Consider the following 26,496-nt stretch of genomic DNA (forward strand, 5'->3'; position numbering starts at 1 on the left):
GGTTTCAAGGAGAAAGAAAAATCTGGAAATTAGTTTGCATGTTCAGTTGTAATGTAGTTGTTGTTTTATATGGAAGAGTTGGCTCTCACAGCATGTTGCCCACTGGGGAAGAAGAATGTGTGTAGATATGTATGCATTGGAGGGATAGGCTCACTTAGAAGATCATAGTCTTGTATAAAATAGACCAACCTCCAAAACGAAGAATGGTACTGCCAACATTAGCTGTTATATTTAGTTCAATTTATTAATGTATTATGTGATTTATATATAATATAATTGTGGTATTCACTCCTTACATGCTTTAGGTTTATATACAAGTTTTGGTGCCCGAGTCATCTGTCTGCAAGCTATAGCATATCCTCTGTCAAGTGTGATGTGTGGGGGGAAGTAATGCATATTGATTAGTAAACTTTGCATTGTTATTTCCATCTTTAGTTTCTTCTTAATATAAATAGCCTTATAAGTAATCTTATTTACATAAATAGTTTCCTCTTACATTAAAAAAAAAAATACTGCTAATACTGTCTTACTAGTTGACTTCTTATGGTACCTTTTTCCACAGTTTGAACTTTGTTATGTTTTATTTGTAAACATTAGTTGATTTTGTATTATATCTCATTCTTTTATCTTCTATTCTTTTCATTTACTGTGGTAAACTGGGTGGTTTGTCTTATGCAGTATTTGTTGTAAACTCTGCTTTTTAAGTCGTTTTAAATTATCTTAAGCCCAGCATTTTTTATTCTATAATTGTTTTCAAATTTGACTGAAAGTTTTTCTGTGTATCACATTGTTTACACTTTTAAAAACACAGAAACAAAGCCAAAGTGCCCCTTTCTTTGATTTTGATTGCATTTTTAAAAATTAATTTCATTTATTATTTGCCATTTTTGATTAAGCGTAAGATTTACTCATCTATCAGTTCCAGTGCAGTTTTTCATATTAGCCTACATTTATTTTCTTCCCCTGAGGCCTTTATCTTCCTTCTTCCATTTGTTCTCTGCATTAATAATGCCTAGAGTTGAGATGAAACAGAATACAGATTGACTGTGACTGAGTGCAAAGTTCTCAATAAAGTTTTGAGCTCTCTTCTGATATATTGTAAGCTTAAGTCAGAAATACTATACATTGATATTTTGTCAGACATATTTTTCAGAAGTTTGCTACATAAGTGTATGGATTTTTCCCTCTCAAATACTGGGAATTCTGGGAAGATGTGATGCCCAGACAAGAGCTTAACTTGGAGCTCTCAGCTTGCTTTCCTCTAATCTGCTCGGAAGCAACTTAACAACAAGGATTTCCCTTAAACGGGGTTGGGGAGCACTCCTACACACCTTGCCTAGCTTTTTGAAGTCAAAAGGGACTCATGAGTTTAGAACAGCTCAGTAACAGAAAGACGAACCCTGAAGTGAGCTACTTCAGACAAATAGAATAGCATTGGTACTAACACTAATCCTGATACTGCAAAAAGGAAGGGATTGAATGGTGATATGAATTACAGAAAGTAACCCAAAGTTCTGTCATTGTCATGTTAAAAATGAAAATGATGAATTTTTTTCTTGCATGCTAACTGCTAAAGTAAATCATCCTATGACACTGGGCAATAGGACAGAGTAGTAACACCAGTGCATAATAATAAGAGCTGTAGTTCTTGAAGACCATTCATCTGCAGGAAAAGAAACCTAAGATAAAAAGAGATGAAGGGAAGTGATCAAGCTCTTGGGTATTCCTGAAAGAATAAAGAGGTAAACTCTTGAATTCTACCTTGTTATTTTACCAGGATTTCCTAGGAAATAAGATACAATTAGCCTATTATGTTCTGGTTCTTTTATTCAATGAATGAAATAAGTATGAGGACATCTTATGTAGTCATCAAAACCACCTGATGAATAATGGACCCTGATTTCACTACTCTTAAGAGAAATTTTAAAGTGGATATTAAAAAAACCCATGACCATACAGAAATAAAACCATGGTAATTTTATTGGGCTATTTCTGTACTACGTAAAGAAAACAACAATCTATAAATGCAGTTATTAAACTCCACAAAAAGTATGTGAATGCTATATAAGCCACCCGCTCAGATTATCTGTAGAAAATCTTTGCAGACCCTTTAGCAGTCACCTCCACATTTCCACTAGCTGCATTAGTAATTGAGTAACCAAAACTAAATTTTGAACATGCAGATGTGATAAAGTTGCTTGCTGAATCAGAGCCCCTGTTGTGGGCTTCATACTTGGTAAGAAGTCTTACTAGCACCACTGTGGGACTACAGAGAATAACTGTTTGGTTTTATGTGGTTGAGGAAGGACATTATCTAAAAGTGGAAATATGAAAGAAGGTGACAGAAAGTGTGGTAACAAGAAATTTATGAATGGGGTTTTGATCCAAAAATATATTGGCAATGCACCTTTTTTATGTGATGCCTACCTGTTGTCATCCTCCCTTTAACACTGTGCCCCTCCTACCTCCACTGAACAAGTCAAACTTACATTTAAATTTTATTTGATTGATTAAAGAAAAAAGCTATGTAAGTATAACTTTCTTCTTAAGATATTGTAATTAGTATGTGGCTAGGTAGCAGCTTGGTACCATTTGTTTATAATGAAAATAGACGAGCATTTTGCAAGGTAGATTTGGGTAGCTTGGCAATTTAATCAAAACAGTGGCATTATCATTTTGTTAGTATTCATCTATGCACTTATTTGAAAGAAATGTGTGTGCAGATGGACCAATTCTGTCCACAAAAAATGGACAACTAAGTCCATATGTTAACATATGCTGTCCTTTCATCTGGAATTGCAAACTCTTGATACACTAGAAACTCCTGAAAAGGCAAAAAAAGGGCAGCTCTTGCCTAAGTGAGGTCATAATGTTAAATACTGACCAAATGTTTAAGAGAGATGTTCTGGGGAGTATTAGGGTTTTCTATGACACAGTAAGATCTGGAAAGGCTAATTGTTCTAACTGTGATAGTCAAGTTTTTAGAAGACATACGGGAATATAGTGACTTTTTTATTTTTGAAATTGCAGTCTTACCTTAAAAAAGAGTTTCTGTTTCAGAGCAGGCTGTAATTATCTACGTAAGGTCGGTTATCCTTCTTGCAGTGGAACTAGTTTCTAATAAAAAGAAATCCAGAGTAATATTTTAAAAATCTTTAAGAAACCATTGCAGCGCCTGACCACCTTCTTTGCTTGGCATTAGGGGAGACCAAAAGAAAAAACACACACATTTTATATCAGGGGGTACATATTTTTTTCTCAGATATACGTTTTTGCTTCTCCAATGTCCATTTCAGCTATCATAAGTTCCATATTATTTTTTAAGTGGTATGTTTTGTCAGTCTTGATGTTAGACTCTCAGATCATTTCCTAAGACAGGATTTATGAAATCCAGCACATACTCTCAGCTCCCTTTCTGTGCATGATTCCTAATACAAATAATCCACATCTAGCCTTTATCAAGATGCAACCTGTGGTTAATAATTACAGTTTACTAAGAAGACGGTCTCTTTTCAGACAGAGCAGGTGAATCAGGTTATGTTCCTGAAATCAAAATGTGAATTCAGCTTTTTTTAATGTTTGGTGAACTGAAGGCAAGTCTTTTCTGTCTTTTTCTGTTTGCTTTTATTTGGTTTTAGAGCAGATTTGCATTTAGGACCCAAGACTATTTCATTAGGTTTTTCTGTGGCAATTCACTTTCACTGAACGTGTCATATATGAGATGATAATTTGAAAAAAATAACAAACCACCAATCAAACTACTGTCACTCTGGGAAAGGAAACAAAAAAAGTTTTCACAGAATGGTCTCTCATCACCATCTTCATCTTTCTAAAAAACCCGAGAAAAGTGTTAGGATCATTTATCTGCAAGTTATAAAAAGCATACTTTGTGGAGGCATGGCACAAAAATTTATGTAGTCAAAACTTTGTAGAATGAAATATATCCTATAATTCCAAAACTCCACTGGAGACTGAGGATATTACTGGATTTGAATCCTCAGGATTAAAGGATGACATATCTGTAGTCTGTTTGCTATTGCATGTATTTCATGAGCTGGCCAGATAGCTGGAAAAAGTACTTGCTAATTAGATTGCAGAGAAAGGGATGTCCCCTGAAGTTAGTATTAGCATTATCAGTTGCAAATAATAATGCACGGCTGAAGCTCAAAGCATCGATTTTAGTAAACTTACTGTATTTTCAAATATTCCTACTGCAGTTTCATTACTTCACAAAAATCAAGCAGATGATGGATTATTCCTCTTTCATCTCTGTAGAAATGCATAACTGTGGAAAACATTTTGATATTTCCATGGCTTGAGGCATCAGTGCCCACAGAGAAAAATGTGTCCTTTTCAGCAAAATCTTTAATTGTTTTTTCTGTTGAAAAAAGTAATATATTGTTGGTAACGCAGAAAACTCCCCCCCTGCCCCCAGGTTATCATTTTGTCTGTGGGTAAATCTTGGAAAACTGCAATAATTAATTTGCTGTCAGAAGTGATGTATATGAATAATACTATGGTGTGCTTTTTGTTCTTTCAGCAGCAACCTTGAAAAGCAATTTTCCTTGTTTTCTGCATTTTCACATTTCTTAGCACCAAAAATCTTGCCAGAGTTTCTTATTCTTGAAAGCTACACTGGAATTATTTTTATGATTGGCTTGTTGCATGCTGTCTTGCATCTTACTGTCCACCATGAAGAACTGAGAAGTTTCTTCTGCATAAATTATGAGAAACTTCATACAATTATTCCTAGTTTTGCTGAGTCATGCAACATAATTTCTATTCTCCTTGTGGAAAGCAAAGGGCTCTTTTTTCTTTCTGGGAGGTTCATCTTGAATTATTGATGGAATAATATTGTCACGGTCACAGATACGATCCATTTAGGGATGTAACTCAACCAGCTAAAAATACATAATTAATACTTAAATTCAGTCTGCATATGGGCACTCTGCCTGTTCTGCATTGTAGCCTGGACTCGTAGACCTTGGATATTGCATTCCACATTAAATAGAAGGGATAAAAATACCTTTAGAAAAAAACAAGTTAATGGTGTCAGGGGTATAAAATAGGCTACAGCTACGCTGAAAATATGTTGGTAATATGGGTAAAAAAGTAGCTGGATGGCCAGGCCCAAAGAGTCGTGGTGAATGGAGTTCAATCCAGTTGGTGGCTGGTCACAAGTGGTGTTCCCCAGAGCTCAGTACTGGGGTCAGTTCTGTTTAATATCTTTATCAGTGATCTGGACAAAGGGATTAAGCGCACCCTCAGTAAGTTTGCAGATGACACCAAGGGAAGTGGTTGAGTCACCATCCCTGGAGGTGTTTAAAAGTGTAGCTGCGGTGCTTAGGGACATGGTTTAGTGGTGGACTTGACAGTGCTTGGTTAATGGTTGGACTTGATGGTCTTAAAGGTGTTTTCCAACCTAAACGATTCTATCTATGATTCTATGTTCTAACCTGTCTTTCTTTGCATTTCTGTAGCAATTGAATTGATTTCTGTATGAAGTTTAGAAGGAATTTCATGATCTGTTGGTACTGAATTTAAGAAGCTGAATAAAAACTATTGTTTGAGATCAGAAGTGTACAAATTTATCTCAAGAAAGTGGTTTGAAAAAATGAGTCAACCTGCAGCAAGCAGCGCAGATTCATTCAGTCAGTAATTGCTTGGGGAAGGTGACCACTCAAAATATTTCTGTAATTCCCACTTCTTTGCCTCTGTCTAACTGAAGTCTTTACTTGTGAAGTAGTTGTCTGTGTTGTGATTTGATGCTATCTCCCCTCTTGGTTTCTTTGTGATTTGATTTGGTTTGTTTTCTTTGAGAGATTCTTCAGTCTTCTGAAGCTTTGGGCACTCACTCTCTTAAGCTCACATCAAGGCTGCTACTTCTTGTTGTGTTATATGGCCCAAAGCCTCACTTCTCCAGTCTTCCCAGCAGTCCAGTGTGTGCTAGCTGTCTGCTGCAATGAAAACTTCTGCCTGTCATCCTCCCCTATTTATAGGCTGCCGACCCTAGATTAAAATTTCCAGGAAACTGTAGAATGGCCTTTGCTGAGAAGGTCTGGGCTCTGCCAGAACAAGTTGCCTTGCTGTCCTATTTCAGCTGATGTATTTCTCACTGAAGTATGCAGTTAAGTATAATGCCAGCCATATACTAGAAGAGTTAGCTCATTAAATAGTCCCTAAAAAGCCCTTTCACAATGTTTTTCCCTATGTTCAATCCTTACCTGGATGATAAATGCAAAATAAAGAAGCAGAGGCTAAGAACAATACTTTTTTCTTTTTTAGTCTCAAATACAAAGCCACAGTATTGACTTTTTTTTCAGATATGCAAGTCAGTGCAGCCTTATGATAGCGCAATAGAAGAACCTTGTTTAATCAGTTATTGTTCAAAGACTGTTCTTTCAGTCTGAGTTCTGTACTGGAAACAAGGCTTAGTCACAGGTATATTGCTCAGTGTTGCTGTGCAAAGGCTTGAATGATTGATTGAGCTTTGCTCCTATACATGAAACACTGAATGAGATGTCCCTGAAAATAGCATGTGGGAGGGTCAGACTAAAGAATTTTAGCTTCCTTTTATGCCCCCTTCTGTGCATAATGCATAAACAGTTATTTTTAATGATTTTTGGATCACTGGTCATGAGAAAAAGAAATTCAAGTTGAAACAAGGAAATAGAACAAGTAGATCCTATCCAGATTTTTGCCTAGAGCTTTATCTTTTGTTACTTCTGTTTTCAGTTGCATATTCTTTATATTGCGTCATTTTGCAGCTCTTCTTACTCTACAGATTTTTTTCAAAGGGGCACAATATGATTTTCTTTTATATAGGTATGTTCAAGAAGGTAACATCATAAAGATACTTGACATCCTTTCAGATGTCTGTAGGAATGGGCATTTAAATAAGACTGCGATTAAAGAAAACCCATTTTTTTAATTTAATTCGTTCTTTTTTTTCCAACTTGCTGATTTTTCAACAAACAGTAAACAAAGCAATTGAACAACGCATTATTTTCTTGCATAAGCAGTAGGCAGTGGACGTTTGCCCAGAGAAAAGCTGGACCAGAGTAAGACATCACAGCCCTTTTAGCATTGGTAATTAATTGCCTTTCTGACAGCAGTTGGCTCTGTTGGCAAAAAGGTTTGAGAGTGAACTCCCTACTCTGCCTAAGCAAAATTAGCTGTGTTTGCTTAAGCAATTTCAGTAGGTGTCTTGAGTTAGTATGGACCAGAGCATACTGGGGAGCGTTCATGTGAGCCATGCAGCTGGTGGGGCTGTTGCGGAAGGTGTTTTCAGCCAGTGACAATACACAAAACTGAGAGCAGTAATGTTTCGTCCACCGCAGTTCAATTCACCAGGCTCCTTGAATTCCAAGCTTGGACCAACACATGCATCCTCTCTGCGTGTAGCAGCCCAGAGGAAACCACATGGAGAACAGTGGGGGTCCAAGTGCTTCCTTAGTTACAGGGTGAGACACCTCTGAGGCACTAGGTGCTAGGACAGAGGTGGTTTGGGGACTGTGTTTTCTTCTGTCTCTCCAGTTGAGGCTCTTGCACTTTGTGTAAATGAGTTTTCACTGTGCCAGTGCTTGGTAAGAGCCAGTGGGTATTGCTGAGTGCAGCAGCTTTAAAAGAGAGATTGACCTTCTTGGAGGTTGCCATACAACATTCCAGTCTTTCACAGTGGGTGAGAGAGGGCCTGACCCTGGGCTCCCCTAGCAGCCCTAGCTGTGGGTTCACAGAGGCTTCCACCTCCTATTCGAGAGTCAGTTCAGGAGAAAAGCTTAGAAATGTTTAAGTAGTTAAGCATCAGAAAGGTGAAGGTGGGCAAGGTGAGTGGGTTTGACAGGTCCAGCAAAGTTTAGGAATGAGCTAGAACTCTCCATAAACCCGCAGTGTCAGAAATACAGGAACCTGCGTAAAACTGTGGCAGCTCTTGCTAGATAGTGAAGGGTTCTTGACTGGGCAAGACCCTGAAGAACCGAATGTGACTTTAAAATTGGCCCTATTTTGAGCAACAGTCCTCGACCAGGTGACCACCAGGGTCCCCTTCCAGCCTAAATTACTCTGTGCCTCTGTGATTCTTGCTGGATCTGGATGTTATTTCAGATGCTGTGTAGACATAGGTTTATCCCAGTCAGTGTGTTCCAATTCTGCTTGTTTGTGTTTGTGCAATTGTAGTGGTGAATACTGTAACAGTCACAATTGGTAGCAGTCACAAGGAATCTATATAGATATATTTTTGTCTAGTTGAAGCAAATTAAGAATATTATCTAAGACTTCAGTTGTAATACTCAGTGGCAAACTGCTAGTACTTTTTGCTATAAGCACTGATATTTCGACAATTCCAGCAAATAAGTTAGTTCTTTGGGGTGGGATGTGGGGTGTTGTGTTACCAAGCTATATCCTTATCCCTCATTCCTCTTAGCCCTCCCACGAATTTGCTGCAATCTCAGTTCTCTCCATTTATAAACCTGATGTGCAAAAAAGTCTAATCACAGTTTCCCAGCACAAGAAACTAGACTTGTCATGGCTGTTACAGAGGGGAAGTTCATGCTCTGTGACTCGGAGAGGAGAATTTGATAGGGATTTTGTTTTAATTTTCTTCTATTTCATCTTGGCTTTCCTTTGACTTCTCTCTGCACTCAGTAATATACCTTTTGAGCCTATAAATAGTTCAAGAGTCTGAAATTACTGGCATCACAGTGGCTTCACTAGCTAGACTACATCGGTGCTGGAGAGCACCAACCTTGATTCCTTGAGATGTTCTTTGGTCTAAGAAATAAAATTGTCCTGGAGAATGCCTGCCCTCTGTCTAAGAGCTACTTCTCCAAGAAAGCTCAATGGAGACCTAAAGGTTTTCTTTGCAGAGTTGGGTAGCACTTTATTCAAAGGAGTTTCTGGTGCCAGATTTGTTAGTTGGTGTACTACTGTACACAGTAGTACTAGTGTACTACTGTAGGTAGATGGTGCAGCTCTGTTGAAGAATGTATACTAAGATTGACAGGCTCATATCTTCTGGAAAAGAATGAATTATTAGGTTTTAAATGGTGGTTTTAATATTTTAACAGTTTGTTATTAAACAGAAAGGTTTTAGTGTACACATCCACACAGACATGAAGTATGAGAGTTGTCTAATATTTTGATCTGTAATTTGAGAGGTGCATCAACACAGGCTTTTCTGTGTACGCTCTAGCTGCATGGATTTTATTTCTTCAGTGCAGAAGCTATTTTTTGACAACTGTTTATTAGTGAATGGCAGGATATTAACATCTCTTTGATTAAAAACTGAAATAAAAAGGGCATACCACTGCCAGGTATGTTAACTTATCCAAAGGCAGATGGAGAGTGTTCGCTCTCTGCTAATAAAGAGGAGCTGTGCAAATACAAATTGTGCCATTAGCTGTTGGCTTTGTGACTGAGAGTTGAGATCCGAAACTAGAAGTAAGAATTGGCAGCTCTATATTGGTGACTTGAGTGCCTGCTATTACACTGTTGATTCCGAGTCAGAAACTGAGTCTGTGAAAGGTTAATTGGCTTGCTAGGAAGTGAGTGAGCATTGTGGTTTAGTTGATTAAGATGGTGCAACATTAAAAAGTGTCAGATGGAGAGGTTAGTTAGAAGGATGGATCTGTGTTTAATCATCTAGACATGACTGTTTCTGAAATGGTAATTCAGCTTCTTTAATAAAATTTTCAATATTTAGTAAGTATAAGTTTTAATTAATGTTCTTTTCAGACTGCAGCATATTAAATTTTTTGTTTCCAAGAAGTCATGGCAACCATTTTAAGCTAAACAATTTATAAAGGAATTTTATGCTAACTTCCTAAGAACACCTTCACCATTTTAATCAACATAAGTCACCCAGAACTAAGGGTATATTTCAAATGCAGCTATTGATACAAAGAAGTAATAGTACCTTGAATTTGTTGAAATTAATTCTGTATGTATTGCTTCTATTTATTTCAACAGGTGACAGAGCTAGAGTGTGTGAGCAGTCAAGCCAATGCAGTCCACACACATAAAACAGAATTAAACCAGACAATACAGGAGTTAGAGTCTACACTGAAGAAAAAAGAAGCGGTATTTGCTAACATTTATTCTTGGCTGTTCTGTTATATCTTTCTAAGTGCTTTCAATATTAAGCTAGTGATGGCTGGTAAATACTGTATTATTTCCTATAGATGTTATGAAGTAAAAATTTTTTCATCTTCTTTGAAATCATTAATATTTTTCTGTGTATATAATTACATCAGTCCAATATAGACCTGGGTATCTGAACAACAATAAAAAAGTGTGTTTTCCTGTTCACTTTTACCAAGCATCTCTGTTTGCAAAAGTAAGTCATAAACAGTTACCACAGAGCATTTATCACACTGATGCAGTCCAAATTCACAAAGAAGGGAAGCTGTCATAAGCATGCCTTCCTTTTTCTGGAGAGCAAGGTTTGGAACAAGTAGTAGATCAATGGCTCTTTCAGGCCAGTCTGGTTTTCATGTTATGTTGACGTAGCTGACTTTTATGATCCCCAAGATCAGCCCTTTCCTTAAATGCATGCCAAGCCCCTGGCTTGAAACTTGCTATTTATTGTACTGTCTGCCTTGGTCTGGACCAGCAGCAAGAAAACAAAAGGAACTGGAGTAACACCTGCACTGGCACAGGTCCTAGAGGAAAGCAGGTTTGTGCCACAGAATGATCAAGAATCACCCCTTTATGGATGGGAAAAAGGATGTGAAGGATTATTTGCCCTGTGTAAGACCAGATCCTTGAGCACTCCGTGACAGATGCAGTGAGCACTGGTGTGCGTGTTCAGAGTGGCAGTGTGTCTGGCAGCGTCTTGCCTCCAGCGGGGCGGTTGTTAGGTGTTTCCAAGGAGGATGCAAGAGAGGCACAGTAGTTACAGGATATCCTCCCAAAAAGGAACAAAGCCTTTTCCAAACTCCCTCATACTAAAGAGATTAGCCTCAGGTTGGCAACGTTTCTCATTTTGGTGCCCATTCACTTTCGAATTATGCTGAGCTGGTGGCTGCGAAGAGGTCTTTCTGAAAGGAGTTCTGGGAGGTGAATATCCCCTTCCGGGGAAAAGTACTTAATAGTTTAAAGTTTGATATCTTTTAGTTTCATTAACTGTTTCTCTTCTTGTCTCCTGAAAGTAAGCCAAGAAAAGGTTTCTCTTCCGTTCATTATTTTATCTATATTTGTTATTTTTGTACCTCATTACTTTCTTCTTGCTAAATTAAAGATACCATTTCTTTTAGACTCTCTTCTTACAGAAATCAGTCATCGAAGTAGGCAATTTTTTGATGCTCAGCCCTACTGCTAGTGACATAATAAGCAGACCACAGATGAAAATTGGATTTTTCTCTTGAAAAAATGGAGAAGGATGGATTCTAATAGAATTTAAAGTATAAAATTGTTTCTCTAATTACAAGGGCCCTTAATTTTTCAGGAAAAAATTATTTTTGATCTTTTGTGTGGGAGAGGAAAACTTAGGACTTTTATAAAAGAAAATGCTTATCTGTATTCTTGTTTGTTCACAATGGAATTGCTGTTTTGGGACTGTGATTTCAGAGTATTGAGAACAGGGCTTAAACTTCATGTGCTGTGATAGGCAGTAGCCAACTGCCAGTTTTGGTATCATTACAATGGGTTGCTCAGGAGAAGTGGTAGCCAGCTTACCTGCACTGAAGCCAAGCCAGGTAACATGTTGCTAGCAAGGTTGTTTCTTCTCCCTTAGGAAATCGAAGGATTGAAACAAGAAATCGACAATGCCAGAGAGCTCCAGGCACAGAGGGATTCTCTGACCCAGAAGTTACAGGTGAGCTATAGTGCATCATCTTACTTTAGAGAGAAGGGCAAAATGACCATCAAGTGAGCAGTTCACATCAGCAACTTGCGCTGTTTTCACTGAAGGTGCCACGTAAATATGTAAGTTAGACTGCATTGCAAAGTGGTGGGTTAGGATGATCCTTAGGAATTTGTATCAAAATTTCCACCTGCAAATTTCATTTACAAGTCCATGGAGTACTCTCAGGCTAGCAGCTGTCCTTCATCAATACATGTCCTGGGCAATTCTGGTCTCATTTTCATGGCAGAGTCTTCTCATAGGTCTTGCGTGCCACTGAAACTGTCAGGCTGTGTATCATCAGGTTGGGATGAGTATTTGTATTCAGCTTTTAAACATGCTCTGAGAAAGTAAAGGTTAAAGCATTCTTGTGTAGTACGAGCTTTAAAAACACACTTTGATGTTTTCTTGGAATTATTTAGAATCATTGGGGTTTTGTTGTTTTTTTCTTGGCCATGTCTTTACTATGTGTAAAGCCAGATACCTCAGCCTACCAGAATCACTGTGCCCTCAGTATACCTTCCCTTGCTACGTCTGAGCTCCTGTCTGTCTGTCGCTGGGCTGACCGGCCAGCACATACGCATCTTCCTTGTTAAATCTGCCTTCAGAATGAGACTGACCCAAAGCTTAGATGGGTTGAACTCTGAATGCAGACTTCAGAGTTTTGATAGGCCTGGAAACTTGGGCATTAAATAGCTCCAAATCTGAAGTGCTGAAAGGCAACCTTCGCTGTGGCTCGACCTAAATTACGCTGAAAGCAAGCCCCATTAGACTAGCCACAGCTTAAAAATCATCAAGCAGGTATTCTTTGAAATGCATTACATGCATTGGAACTTTCTTGAATCTCATTTTAACCTACAGAATAAACCACAGAAGAATAAAATGAGTTTATTCATTCCTCCCCATTCTTAAGTCAAATTATTTGGAAAAAAGTATGTTATTACTTTAAACAGTCTTTAAAGATTGTTTTGAATACACCTGAGCTTGCCTGTTCCACTATTTTAAAAATTGTTGCTGGCTTTAGGCTAAAAATGGGAGTTTCAACTGAAAAAGTGCTTATCTGAGAAACTCAAAAGGGAGATAATAATGAAAGTTTGAAATTGTTCTAGCAGTAGCATATGCAATAATTTCAGTGTAAGATCATATGAAAAGTAATAGTGAGCCAGGAATAAGCTATCCTGAGCAAGCAGAATTATGAGAGACTAGTAAGAGATGAAAGATTAGAAAATGCTAAGTTTTTATTAAAATTTGACCTTATAAAGTCAGTAACTTCCTTTTGATATAGATATAGATCTTTAGTAACCAAATGTATATATTGTGTTTATATGTCCATACATGACGTTGTAGGCAATGAGTTTCTGAAAATAGTTCTGTATGGTTCTATTCAAGTAAATTTAAAACTTATTTAGGCTCTGACTTAAGAGTTGCCTTTCTTAAGCTTAAAGATTATGACTGACCTGATGCAGCCCATCTAAAAGATCTTGAGTCTTTGCTTTGCTGTAAGGGTCCTGCTTTGATTATACTGGCCTTCTCTGAGGCACTTCACCCTGCATCTGTGACGTCAGTGAAATAGTGTTTTCTTCTGTAGCTCCAGATGAACCGTCTCACATCTGTTCACTTAGTTGACTCATCATCCGTTTTCAGGGTGATTGTCTCCAGGGTCCGTAGCTGTTCGTCTCACTGTTTTTTCTTGTGCTTTATTTTTTCCCTCTTGTGCTTGTAAATGGATTATGCAACTCTAAAATATTTTGGAATATAGCCTGTATGAAAAATGCTATACAAAGAAATTACTGTTTCAAGGTGTATTGCGTTTCTGACACACTCATATCAGGGAATGAATTAGAAGTTCATTATTGGCAATTTCCAATGAAGAGTGCTATCACTGTGAAGGGTAAGTGTCGGGGCCCTTGTCACTTAATAATTTAATTAGCAATGTAGAGAAGACATATCAATGAGTCATGATCAGTGTGACTTTCACAATAAGTCAAGATATCTTCATTACTATGGCTGATTCCTAAATATAGCTGGTTTGTATGGTTTGAATATTTTATTTGGATCCTTGCACTGAATTCCACAAAAGATTATTACAGTGCAAACAACAAACATAACTTGTTGGTAATATATTTCTTTTCTAAAAGAAAACAATGTATGAGAAATTATTATGTCCTCTGTAAGAAGAGCTTTAAAAAACAGTGTAAAATACACCTTGCAAAGGGCCTGAATGTATTGGAAGAGTCAGTTTATTGTTAGATGAGATTAACTGCAAATAAAGTGAAATGACACAACTAGGGGAACAGATTACATTACATGGACACGTCTCCACTTCTTCCAATCAAGAAGCAACAGTTTTGAGGTAGACATTTGTAATAGGAAACTGCACATGAGCTGGACATGAACTTGTAATGTAATACTATTGCAAAAATCATTAACACTAATCTGGGGCAAATATGTGTAATGATCAAATGTAAAATTTGGGAAGAAGCATATTCCAGAAACTAAAAGCAACAGCTCCTGGCATTTTTCATTTAGGTCTACTTCCCATATGTCATTAAATATGTTAAGCATAAGTTAGAAGAATAAAACAGGAGGAAGTATGGGAGAAAGTATATCAGAGGAAATGTTTGGGAAGCTAAATGTATATGGATTAGGAAAGAGATGTCAGAAATGGAATATAAATAAAATATGCAAGCTGGAAATTTAAACAAAAGAAGGGAGCTCTTCTGATTTTAGTAGATACGGGGCAAGGACTGTCAACGGAGAGTTAACCTTTTGCTGAATATGGATGGAAGTTCCTACATCTAACATAAAGCTTTCAGTTTTACCTGGGTGCTCCCACAGTAATAGCTCACAGCAGGACAATTCCTCAGTTTAAGAGAGTCTGAGGATGGCCTGAAAGATGATCTTCAGTGCTAGAATCAGGCCAATGGGATGCTCTTCAGGCCCGGACACCATGAAATAAAACTGTGTATCCCTGGATTTGTTCCAAAGTGGTCCCTTTCATCACTGGCTTGCCTGCTTATAGAAATTAATTATCTCTGGGGTAAGAGCAGTGGCAAGGAGACTTCGTAGAGCACACAGATTTGGTGAGTAGAAGAGGAGCAGCGACAGGAGAAGCAGAATGCATGAGCAAACATGGAGAAACAGCTATCAGTTTTGTGTGAGCTAAAGAAAGGACTGTGTCATTCATTCCTGCAGAGCTGAGAGGACCTTGAATTTCCCTTGTCCTGTACTGCAGTCACTTGGCCTCAGAGGGTCTTGAACCCCTGCAGTCACCACACCAGGCAGTACTTGTCAGTACTCGTTTTGGAGGGCAGGAGCAGGCTCAGTGAAGGAGAGCCTTCAGAGGGTACAGCTGGGTTATAATCACTTAGCTTGTCATTCGTAGCAGTGGTGGGGTAGCTAATCACTACATAAGCATGTGTTTATTTTAATTTATATTGTTTCTACAAATACTCTTTTCAGTTAGCTTTCTTTAGTGCTTTGGCTACTGTATTGTTCAGTGTTAAACAGATTGAACTAATTCTTCTCTTGGTCCTGGCAGCAGGGGATAATTCCTGCTCTCAGCTGTGCTGTTAAAGACCAGTGCCCCAACGTCTGTAATTTTTAACTTGCCCATTTACAAACAAGAAGTAAGGGAGGTATTCCAGTTTAGCTCGGATGTAGCCCTTGGCTGCATAAGCAGCCACAGTTACGAGGAGATCGGGTTCTCGAGGCTCTGCCTTCTCCACCTGCACCACTGCTGGGGGTCCCAGAGCTCTCCCTCACTGCAGAGGCTGGGAGCCAAAACTGAGCACTGGCCCCATCACCCCATCCCTCTTCTGGCCCTGGATGCAGCAGCCGATCAACGTCGCCATCGGACTGCTCATGGGTGGAAACGTGTCTTGGGCCATGGACTTTGACACAAGGCTGCTGATTTACACCTGTTACTCTTTCTTGACTGCCCAAATAGATATTCTATATGGGTCAGGTTGTTTCTTATGGTTAGCTGACATCTCTCCGATGTAAACATGAATATATTTGTTAGCTTTGAAGGAAGCAGAAGAAGCATAACAAAAACAGCGGGAGAGCGGGAGGGCAGAAGGAGGAGTCACTGATGCTTGGGGCAGTGACTGCTGCCAGATCTCGCTCCCTATGGCTGTGTGAAACTAGTCGTTGCAAGAACTCAGAGTAGACCCGTTAAAGCTTTGTGACACAAAGCTGCTGTAAAGGGAAGCAGTGTTGAAAAAATGTTAATGTATGTAAATATGAATTCACTATGCACTTTTCCAGAGGATGGCTGCACAGAGTGTATGGTGTACTAAATACACTCTCCCTGTGCTGCCTTTGAAAGTGTTCTTCATAGCTGAAATTAGGAAATTCAGCATGAATTTACGAGACGTGCAATGAATGGGAGAAATAACAATACGCTATTCCAGACCCATGTGACTGCTACATTAGTAATTTGGTAGAGGAGAGGGCACCCGGCTTGCACAAAGCGGAGCAGCCCTGACCTCCCTCCCCCGTGAGGGGTCTCGGCAGGCTGGTTCCAGGCAGCTTCTCCTCCTCACGAGCGAGCGCGGAGCTTGCTCGGGGTCAGATCCCCGCAGCCGTGTGCTTCGTCTTCCCACCCGCTGGATGGGAACAGCTTGTCCCTGTGGCACTGGTGGGTCGCCTGCTTCCCCGGCTCCCACAGCTGCGCTACAGCGGGGCTTGCAGGGGATGCTCCGGGGCACGGCGCAGCGAGACAAGGCGTTCTGCTTGCACTTGCTGGTTTAAATTTGTTACAGTCAGTGTCACCGTGACATCAGTCCTGCTAGTTTCCGTTTCTGTCTTAATTTTCAGGGTGAAAAGGCCTATAATGTGAGACAGCGGTAAGGCAGTACTCCTCCATCCATAACACAGTATTCTGGATGGGTTTCTGTATGAGACCATTTAATGGAGACTATGTCCTTGAGCAATTCATGTAGTACAAATTGGGGAATACTTGAACTTAAGTAAATCTTTGTGAAGCTGTTTTCAGTAGGTGGTACATTTCTGAATGATAGAAGCAATAACTTACCTGAATAAGTATAATGCATCCATTGTTCACTGACTTGAATTTTATCCCTCTCCAAAAGTTTCTGTCCTTCAGATGAATTACTGAAAAAATGGAGGAAGTGGTAGTAAATACACAATTGTAATAACAATTTAGGTTCTGGTTTTGGCTTTAACAAACAAATTGTTTTAAAAACCAGCTGACAAAAATAGCACAAGAATATCAGCAGGAGGTTAGACTGCTTTCTGTTTGCAGACAACACATTAACATGTTATGTATTTTCTCTGAAGGAAGTAGAAATTCGAAACAAAGACCTGGAAGGCCAGCTGTCTGACCTAGAGCAACGTCTGGAGAAAAGTCAGAATGAGCAAGAAGCTTTTCGCAATAACTTGAAGACACTTTTAGAAATTCTTGATGGAAAAATATTTGAACTAACAGAGTTACGAGATAACTTGGCCAAGCTAATAGAATGCAGCTAAAGAAAATGGGATTTCAGTGCCAATCAGCTTAAAGATGCACTGTCTCTCTTCATAGGACTGTGTTGGGCTCTGCATCAAAGTTGCACAAAATTAGAAAATGCTCCTCTGAGAGGGCTTGTTTTAAATTTGAGTCGTATTTCAATGTAAAATTTAGAACTCAGCTTGTAGCTAGTTGAAGAAGAAAACAACAAACAAAAAAACTTGAATTACAAATTACCTCCTTGTACATTATTGGCCACAGATAACTTGAAAGATATTAAGAGTAATTGAATGCAATCCTTTTCTAATTATCAGCGATGGAAGAATTAGCAGTGTCCCAGGTCACACCCCCTTTTTTGATAGACACAATATAGGTTATCTGCTGTTTTATTTATTTAAGATATTTAATTGCTGTGTTTGTGCAAGAACTTAGTGATGACAGCCCTGTATTTTGTTGTTCTTAATAATTTCTCAGGATACTTTGCACTGTGGAGAAGCAGTGCCATTACCAATTTATTCTTGCCAGGAGTGAGAGAGAGTTGCATCTTTAATTGAAACAAAGTTACTATAAACTGCTTGTATAAAGTTTTTCCTTTTGAGGTTTTTTTGGTTGGTTGGTTGGTTGGTTGTTTTTTGCTTTTTATATACATATATATATATACACGTATATATATATACATATACATATATATATATACACACACATATATATATATATATACACACACACACTGGAAGATGCCGTATTTCTTTATGGAGCTTACTCGGGTGTTCTGCAATATTGTCCAATGTAAGGTTTACTTTTTCATATGAATTCCATGTATTTACAGTGAGATGCTATCTTCCACTTAACTATATTTTGAGGCCAACCAATGATGGAAGGTGAGTCCACCAGGGAAGGAAAAAAAAGGGGGGGGAGGGGCGGGCAAAAAACCCTGAGAATTTCAAATTTAAAATTTGACATGCACAGATAACAAGGAATAGCCAGGTGTTTGTTTTCTGGCCTTGATACATATATCGAATATGTATGTTCAATTAACTGTTAACCTGTTCTGCAGGAGACTTTTTCAGAATGTCACATGAATTTCAGGTTTTGTGAATAATGGCTTATGGGGAGCACTGTTCTATTACAGATTGCATAAAGGACATAGAGCTATTGCAAGGGATTACTCGTACACGGAACTTGTCCAGCCAAGAAAGCTGTTTCTAGAAGTTTTGTTGTCATAGCAAATTGAAATGGAGACATGTTTACTCTTTTATGGGTCTTCATATCACATCTTTATTGAAACTACACCAGGCAATATTCTGAACTGTTAACTAAATGTTTAAAAACAGGAAATTTAATTCAATTATCCTCAGTGAGCAGGTTTTAAAGTTGTTTTGATGTAATTTTAACAGACTTTTGGCAAACACACATTTCTTTATATAATAGATTTATTTAAAAAAAACCTCTTTGAAAGGTAAGCCAAGTGTCATGTGTCTTGCATCAAAGTACATTCTTGCCATAAATTGCTTGTAATGTTGAAGAGGGCTTTTTTAAAATGTATGAATGAGTGTCAGACTTCAGAGTCAAAAGATGCACGGACCTTTGTTTGCTCCCCAAATTAATTTGAATGTTAAACATGAAATTTAGCTGCTTATTAAATTTGTACAACATGATTTTCTCCACTTAGAGACTGCTATTCAAAACTAGAGAAGATAAGTTTGTTTTCTTGTGTGTACTGTGTGTATATATCATATAATACACACAGGTTCTCATTTATATTAGAAATACATGCTTTATTTCTAAAATACTGGTTTTTTTCTTTACCAGTGATTTATCAGGTCTCCCCTGACTAGTCAGGAAAATGGTTTAGGTCAAATGCTAAACCATCATGTATTATACATTATGTACATGTACACAATGTTTAAGTTTTCTTCATATTTTTAGAGTATTCTCTCACTCATTTTATTTATTAAAGGGGTGGGGGGAGCTTGGTTCAGCGTGCTACTGGTTGAAAACTTTGTGGTAAGCTACATGTTTTTCATTTAGTAGATTTTAGATGGTGGTGTGTCTATCTTCATCAGGTCCAGATGAGCAGATATGACCAGTTTTTAATTTACTTGGGGATGTTTGGGCCTGATTCTCCTGTCACTTGAGCTGCTGTAAACCAGATGTGTCCTTGATGTTATGTCAGCAACATTCAGTTGGCATAACATCTGTGGAAGTACAAGGAGAATCTGGCCTGTTAATGCTCAGTGGACATAATAAGGATGAAGAAAGAATAAAAACACAGAAACTTGATGATGGAATAAATGTAATATTTTTTTTAATGATATTATTATTGACATTTTTAAAGATATGATGTCATTTACATGTGGGAAAATAGTGGACAGAAATATTTCCACTTAAATTTTGTGAATATGTGTGGTACATGAGTATTTCTATGTATACGTACACACACATATGTATATAAAGAACGTGGAAAAATTTAGATGTGCACATTTTTAATATTTTCCTATTGAAATTAAATTTAAAATTGGAAATTGATATTTGAGAATTTCTTTTCTCATAGAGTAGATACACTTAATTTCTTTTTTTTAAATAATAAAATTATTGAGGGCTGCACCTTTGAATTCCCAAATAGTTGCCAAACATAAATGTGGGATAAGGTGGATATACGTGCACATATAAATAAAATCCTATTGCTAAGACTATTTATAATGTTTATGTACAGTAGGTGAGTGTTTAGAAATTGTGACCTAAAGTTCATACGTAGGTGGTTATACCTACTGTAGCCTCTCCACTTCTGTTTTAAGATAAGTTTGCCTGTTTGAAACATTACTTTCCCAGAGACAGGTATGACACATTGTATCTATCTTTGACCAACTATGGGAATATGTAGGAGAAAACGGTGTTGAGTACTATAACCTGAAAACATGACCATGAATTTGCACCGGAGGGGAGAGCGTCACATCGCGTATAACTTGTTATATGGCAACTACAGTCTTGTAAAAAAAAGGGGGGGGCAAAAAGAATTACCAAAAGCCTAACAGAAATACACAACAACAACAACAACAACAACAACAACAACAAGAAAAAAGAAAAAGAAAAAAAAAGGAAGAAAAAAAGAACAATCGAACCCACATTTTTTTATTTTGAAATACACTTGCTGTTCTCTGGGGAATGTACTTTTCATTTTTTTTCTTAAATCTTTTTCAAGTATGTGCAAGTGATAGCAGCAGCTACCTTAATCTTTCAGGTGCTACTGGATTTTGCATTAGAGTGTTATGTTGTGAAATCCTGACTTTGACATAAAAGATTTTTGTAAGTATATTCCCGTCTGGATAGTTAGTTTTTGGAGTGTCTTGTTCATAATCCATATGCCTCAATGATCCAGAAATTGCATTTTTCTATGTGGACAAAGTAAAATGTGTGAATTAATCTGTCTGTTACAGACTGGGAATTCCTTTTCCTGGCTAATATATCCAGGAAAGAGGAGAACAAAATGAACTGATAATGCAGAAATGCTGTTATAAGGTCTCTAAGAAAATACATTTTCAGGTAAAATATAAATAAATAAAGGGCTAAACCAGATATAACACAAATAAGTATCATTTAATGCTATTGGTGGCATTCCCAGGATAATTCCTTTAAAGAAAACCCTGCAAGAATGAACAATGTGTCAATTAAAGACGAATATTTTGGGATGTGTCTTCTCAGTTGTCAGTTGTGAAAGGTTTCTGATTTCTGCTCATTTTTCTACCAGTTAGGGATTAACTTCAGGTTTACCTTCAATAAGAGGCTAAACCTCAATTTGTTCCATCATCTTTTATATTCTGTACTGAAGCGGCTACTGAACAGCACCCTGTGAACACCACATTCAGAAGACAAAATCAAAACATTTTTCAGAAATGCCACATGGAGAGGGGAATGGAAAACTGTTGCAGACCTTAATTCTCTGCAGAACTGTGGATGTCAGTAAAAGCATTTAATTTGGTTGATTGCAGAAATCTTGGGTCTTGAGGCCAAAGATAAATCTGATTAGAGATTAGGTCTGGATGTCAAAAGACAATTAAAAAAAAGGACCATGAAGAAACTCCATCCAAACGCACGTAGTTCAGTCTCGGTAACTGGACATGGCAGTGAAGTGCACAGCTGTACACTGATTTTTTTCAGGAAATGGACCTGACTCTGCAAAGCAATGTTCACATTGTCTTGTTTACATTTTCTTAGTAATGCTGCATATGTGCACTACCTCTGAATGGTGCTAAGCAGAGAACATATCACAGAATAACAAATATTTTTTAAAATCTCTGTTTTTGCTTAGTAGCATTAATCCCTTGTTTTAGTCCACTTACTTCAGACAAGTAAGATTAGTTTTCCCCATTATGTTAAGTGTTTGGGAACAATGAACAGAGTTTTGTGTTAGATCCTGGAGTCAGTTCAGCTCAAGTCCACTCTTCTGGCTGTGCAACATAGCCAGAAAGCAGGTGCAAGTGTTTTTATCACAATACCTCTAGATACTATAGATAAAAGGGGGTTTTCACACCATATGGGGTCTTGTAGCTTGGCCGCCACAACCTCTCAGGGACCTGTAGCTGCCAGTGCTGCCTCTGCACTGCTGGCAGCTCATCCTAGGACCAAAGAAACACAAGCGTAATTTATACCCAGTTTCTCCCTCATTGCTGTGTCTTGCACAAGCAAAGCTCAGCTGCAGCAATACGTCTGGCAGTTTGTGTCATTTTCAGATACAGGCATGGAAAGGAGGAGTAACCATCAAAGATGTTTTACATCTGGGGCGGGGTGGGGGGGTGGGGGGGGTGGGGGTGGGGATGCAGAGCTGTCAAAAAGATTTCCTTACAAAACAGGTGAGAATGGTTTCCATAACAAAGGACAGACCATCTGAACCGCAGCAGTGACAAAAAGTTCATTAGAAAGGATCTTGTTTTGCTAAGGTGTTCACATCATGCTAATATTGAGCACAGCTGGCTTGCCCCAAAACTCTGCTCTGATTGCTGTAGGCTTTTCAAGGTCAGCATTAGGTGTGTGTTTCATGAACACAGCCGAAGTCCTGACTGTCTGCAAACGCCGTGTCCTTTCAGTCTTTTATCTTAACAACTTGAGAGGTTTGGTATCAGTATTCATCGTCAGTAGTGGTTGACGACACTCCCTATTTTTTCCTGCTATCAGTTCCTATCACCTGTGGTGTTTGTGTAACAAAGTTCTGAGCTGAGTTTCGTGGTTTTTCTTTCTTTTAACTTCAAAGAAACTTGTCCATCCTTGCTCTGGGGATTCTCATCTGCTCTCATCTAAGTCTCATCTCACTGCATGGATCCAGCAGTGTGTCAGCAGCTTTTGCTTACACTAGATTGAGAATAGCAATCTATAAGTTTTCTTGGAAGAGAAGTTGCATTTCTGTGACTATGGTAATTCTTGGAGAGCAAGAATTTTTTCCCAGTAGATCAAGAAGGAGGCAGAGCCTAGGATCTTCACATACAATAAATACATCCAGGTGCTATGGGGAGAGGAAGAGCTACACTGACAAGGTATGTTTAAGTATAATCTGTGTGTGTGGATTTCCCCCTTTTGAGTTAAATACAGTCATGCAGATATTTGCAAGCTTAAGATTTGCAGGGAGGGAACAAGACCTTTGAAATTCTCTGAGTCTGGATTGTATTTTGTTAAATGTGACGGGGATTTTCTCTAAACAAAACCAAAGAAATGGGAAGCAAAATGATCTTGCACTTCACTGCAAGAGAGACATCACAGCCCTTACCTGTGGATGGAAATGTAGAAGTTAAATCGACTTTCTCTGCATCTGAATATACTGTTATTTTTATAGTTCCAGCAGTATTGTTTCTCAGGAGTCTGCAGCAACAGGAACCAGAAGTCTATCAGTGAAAGGCACAGCTCTTTCTTTGACTTTCCCCTAGTGGGAGGAGCCAGGACAGTAACATGTCGTTGAGCGACTCAGGTAGTATCTAGTGTGAGCATCCTGCACCGTATCCCCACCGCTCAGCCTCACAGCTGCCCCCTGCTAGCAGGGCGGCAGCTGGCCCAAACGTGGCTGCACTCGCTGCACTCAGTTACTGCAGTTGCTGTCTGTCCCAGAAGCAACCCCGGAGAGTTCGTTGTCCTTTTTCAGAAGTTGCTGGTTTGAACTGTAGCCCTATCATTAGGAGTCGAGCCCTTTTGCTCCAGAGCATTCTGCACATTCGGAGATTTGCTTGCAGGGGAAGAAACCAGAGGGGAAATTTCATTCTGCAGATCTTAAAGAAGCGATGTGCTGGTTTGATATAAGCACCTTTTGCCCACCTCTTTGAAAGAAAAATAAATTATAAAAGCTTTAGTTGGGGTGGTTATTGTTATCATTTGAACCTACAAGGCAAAACTTTTTTATCCTGTATTTCTTGTAGTTTTCCTTTGTTCTATGTTCTTTTCTCTGTAATGTGGGGCAGCCACGCACATGTTTACAATAAATGTAAGAAAGCCCTAAACTGCTTATGGGATGAGATGCATAAACATCCAGTGTCCTGCTCACCAGGCACATGCATTGGCAACCCAGACAAAAAAAAAAAAAAAAAAAAAAAAAACCACAAAAGATATCTTTAGATGTGGGGTCCTGTCTTTTGTGCATGAACATCTCTTGGCCTCAGTGAAGGAGTTGCCCAGCCAAAGAAGCCAAGAGAAGAGGCAGTGAGGAAGCATGGGGGATGTTCTCAACAAGCGTTACAGAAGCATGCCATGAGGAAGTATTTTGAATCAAAGCTGGCTAAAACAGGGACCAATGCAAGTATTATCAGAAGAAAGGAGTTGGTATGCTCTTTGTTGATGATGACTGCATTGCAGAAGTAGAAAATTCCTATAGGGTGTATGTAACTCCTCAAGTGAAAATACAGTGATGTGTCAGGATTGGCAGGCTGTTTTCAGAAGAAACTGACCTTATTTCCTGCTAAAACAAAGAGATCATATACTGAGCAGCAAAAATTCCCATGAAGCCAGAGGATTTCTGTTATCAGCGAGGATAGGAGACAGATCTTTTGCAAAGGAATTAAAGCAACATTTGGAAACTTTCCTAAGAGAACCAGCACAGAGATGAGAGCAGATCTCCATGCAACTGCTGCAATGTGCCTGAGTCAGGCTGGGAAGTCCAGCTACAAGACTTTGTCTGGACTGGTGGGTAGCAAACAGTGCTGTAGGTTCAAGGGTTTTTAAGGGAATTGTGACACTTTGGCCAAATTGCAGTGATGAAGCTGTAACAAGGATATACGTATCTAAAAATAAAATGCAGAAGAGCTCACAGAGTGCAGTGGAAGTCAGCCCCGTGGCCGAGTGAGCAACCACACCAGGGACTCTCGGTGTGTCCAAACATGCAGTCGCCCCTGTAACCCTGGCAGAGAGGAGGGCTTACTTACGGGATAAAAGCAAACAGATTAACCAGCTATTGAGGCTGGTTTTACAGCTTGGGAGTAGCTACTAGGTGGCTGCGGAATTGGCCATGACATTATAAGTCACTCTTCCGATGTGCTGCACAAGAAAATGGAGCCACTACTTGAGGAAGTTGCAAACTGGCCTCCACGACCCCCATAAGCATAGCTCTGGGTCTTGTCTAGGATAAAAGCTGGGGTGTAGCTACTTGGAAAATAGTTAGCTGGTGACAGTGGTGTGTCAAGGGACCAGGCCTTCATTGGCTGGAAGGTCTTTACAGAAAAAAGTGAAGAAATTCTTATTTACAGTATTTTACTATAGCAGAATCTTTTTTAAGGAAACCCCATGGCTTGCTATTGCAATGATGTGCTGATGGGCTAACAGAAGACAGTGTCCTCTTGGGAAGCAGTTAGGCACCTTCCACTGGGTGAGCTCCAAAGAGAGCAGGACCTAAATTTTGCATTCCGTCACTTTACCAAGCTGGTACTGACAGTACCAAACACTTTCTTGTTCAGAAGCATCCCTGCAACTTCAAGTATCCACTAAGGACTGCAGCAGATTTGTGTATCTGGGCCTCGAAAGGTAGGAAGACTTCAGATCTTTTGGGCAGCTGATGGCTGGGAGCAAGACCCAGGTTTATCCCAGATGGCTGATGGTGCAGCCTTGACAAATGCTGGTTGGGCCACAGAGTTTCTGTCTGAAGTTTATTGCAAATTGAGATTAAAAGCTGAAGACTTGAAGGTGTGGGGGTTGTTCTGTGAAATGGGACATAGCATTGACTTGGAACTGTAACCACTTTTGATAAAATGTGTTTTAGATGTAATATATGTTAGTTTGTATACAAATCTCAGCAAAGCATGTGCTGATAGGCAATCTGCAGCTCATATGCTCCCTGAAAACATAGCCTGAGTAGACACCTGTTTGTTGGGGTTTTTTTTCCTTTAAAAGAAGTGACAAACTTCATCTCCTGAACAGAGATGTGCTCCATCAATCAAGCATGGTTAGCGAGAGCTACCTTTGACAGAGGACGAGTCCTGCACTCCTCCCATCTTTTCCTGGAATGGATTAAATGAGAGTAGACATGCTCCAAGTGCCACTTGCTAGCATGCAGGTTTTCTTGATCTTTTCTGCTGGCCTTGGGCACCAGAGGAGTGGCCCATGAACAGCCAGACCTCACAAAGGCTGGCAGGCTGACCCACCGCGTGTGGTTTAATTTAAAGCGGAGTGACAGAGCAAGGTGGGGTGGGGGATGATGGGACACATAAAATGCTGTTGCAGAGTGGGTGGAAGTAATTTGTTCATACAGTGGTAGTGGGCAGGAGAAGTAATGACCTTATGTTTCAGCTTAGTTTGATATTAAGAGAAGCCTTCAACCAATAGGCACTGCAATGGATCACTTCGAGAGGCTGGGACCTTCCATCAGTAGAAACCTCCAGGAAACTATTATGAGCATGACACAGGTATATGTGTTCTAGCAACATCTATCTAGAAGGACAGGATGTGTGATTTATTTTTTTTATATTATTAATTTTATTTTTAATGCCAATTCAAGACTTTTTTTTTTTTTTAACATGTCATGAGAAACCAAGAGCAGTGTGCAACGGCTTCTTTGTCAAATTGTTTTTGCAGGACTCTGTCCACTCCAACAGTCATTTTATTCACAGCAAGCGTGGGGGAAAAAAAGTGGCCACCACTTTATGATGCTTCAAATGAAGTTGATTCTTAAAACTTCTGTTGTGTTGTTTGAATTGTGCAGTTAACATGCATGGCAGTT

The 26,496-nt window shown here is 38.9% G+C and overlaps 1 protein-coding gene across 3 annotated transcripts in view; it reads left to right on the top strand.

Annotated features, from left to right (window-relative positions):
- Positions 1 to 26,496, top strand: part of HOMER1 (homer scaffold protein 1) — a 118,540-nt gene that overhangs the window by 73,501 nt on the left and 18,543 nt on the right. The window contains exons 7-10 of one of the 3 annotated variants that reach the window (XM_075020553.1): positions 9,967 to 10,077; positions 11,732 to 11,812; positions 18,142 to 18,193; positions 21,142 to 21,161. In XM_075020553.1, coding sequence (XP_074876654.1) covers positions 9,967 to 10,077; positions 11,732 to 11,812; positions 18,142 to 18,144 — 195 coding nt within the window. In that variant the 3' untranslated portion in view covers positions 18,145 to 18,193; positions 21,142 to 21,161. Of the gene's footprint in view, positions 1 to 9,966; positions 10,078 to 11,731; positions 11,813 to 17,143; positions 21,102 to 21,141; positions 21,162 to 26,496 lie in introns of those variants that run through there. The other 2 variants (XM_075020551.1, XM_075020552.1) reach the window with 2 other exon arrangements.

The sequence above is a fragment of the Buteo buteo genome, chromosome Z, assembly GCF_964188355.1.
Source record: "Buteo buteo chromosome Z, bButBut1.hap1.1, whole genome shotgun sequence".
NCBI classification, from domain to species: domain Eukaryota; kingdom Metazoa; phylum Chordata; class Aves; order Accipitriformes; family Accipitridae; genus Buteo; species Buteo buteo.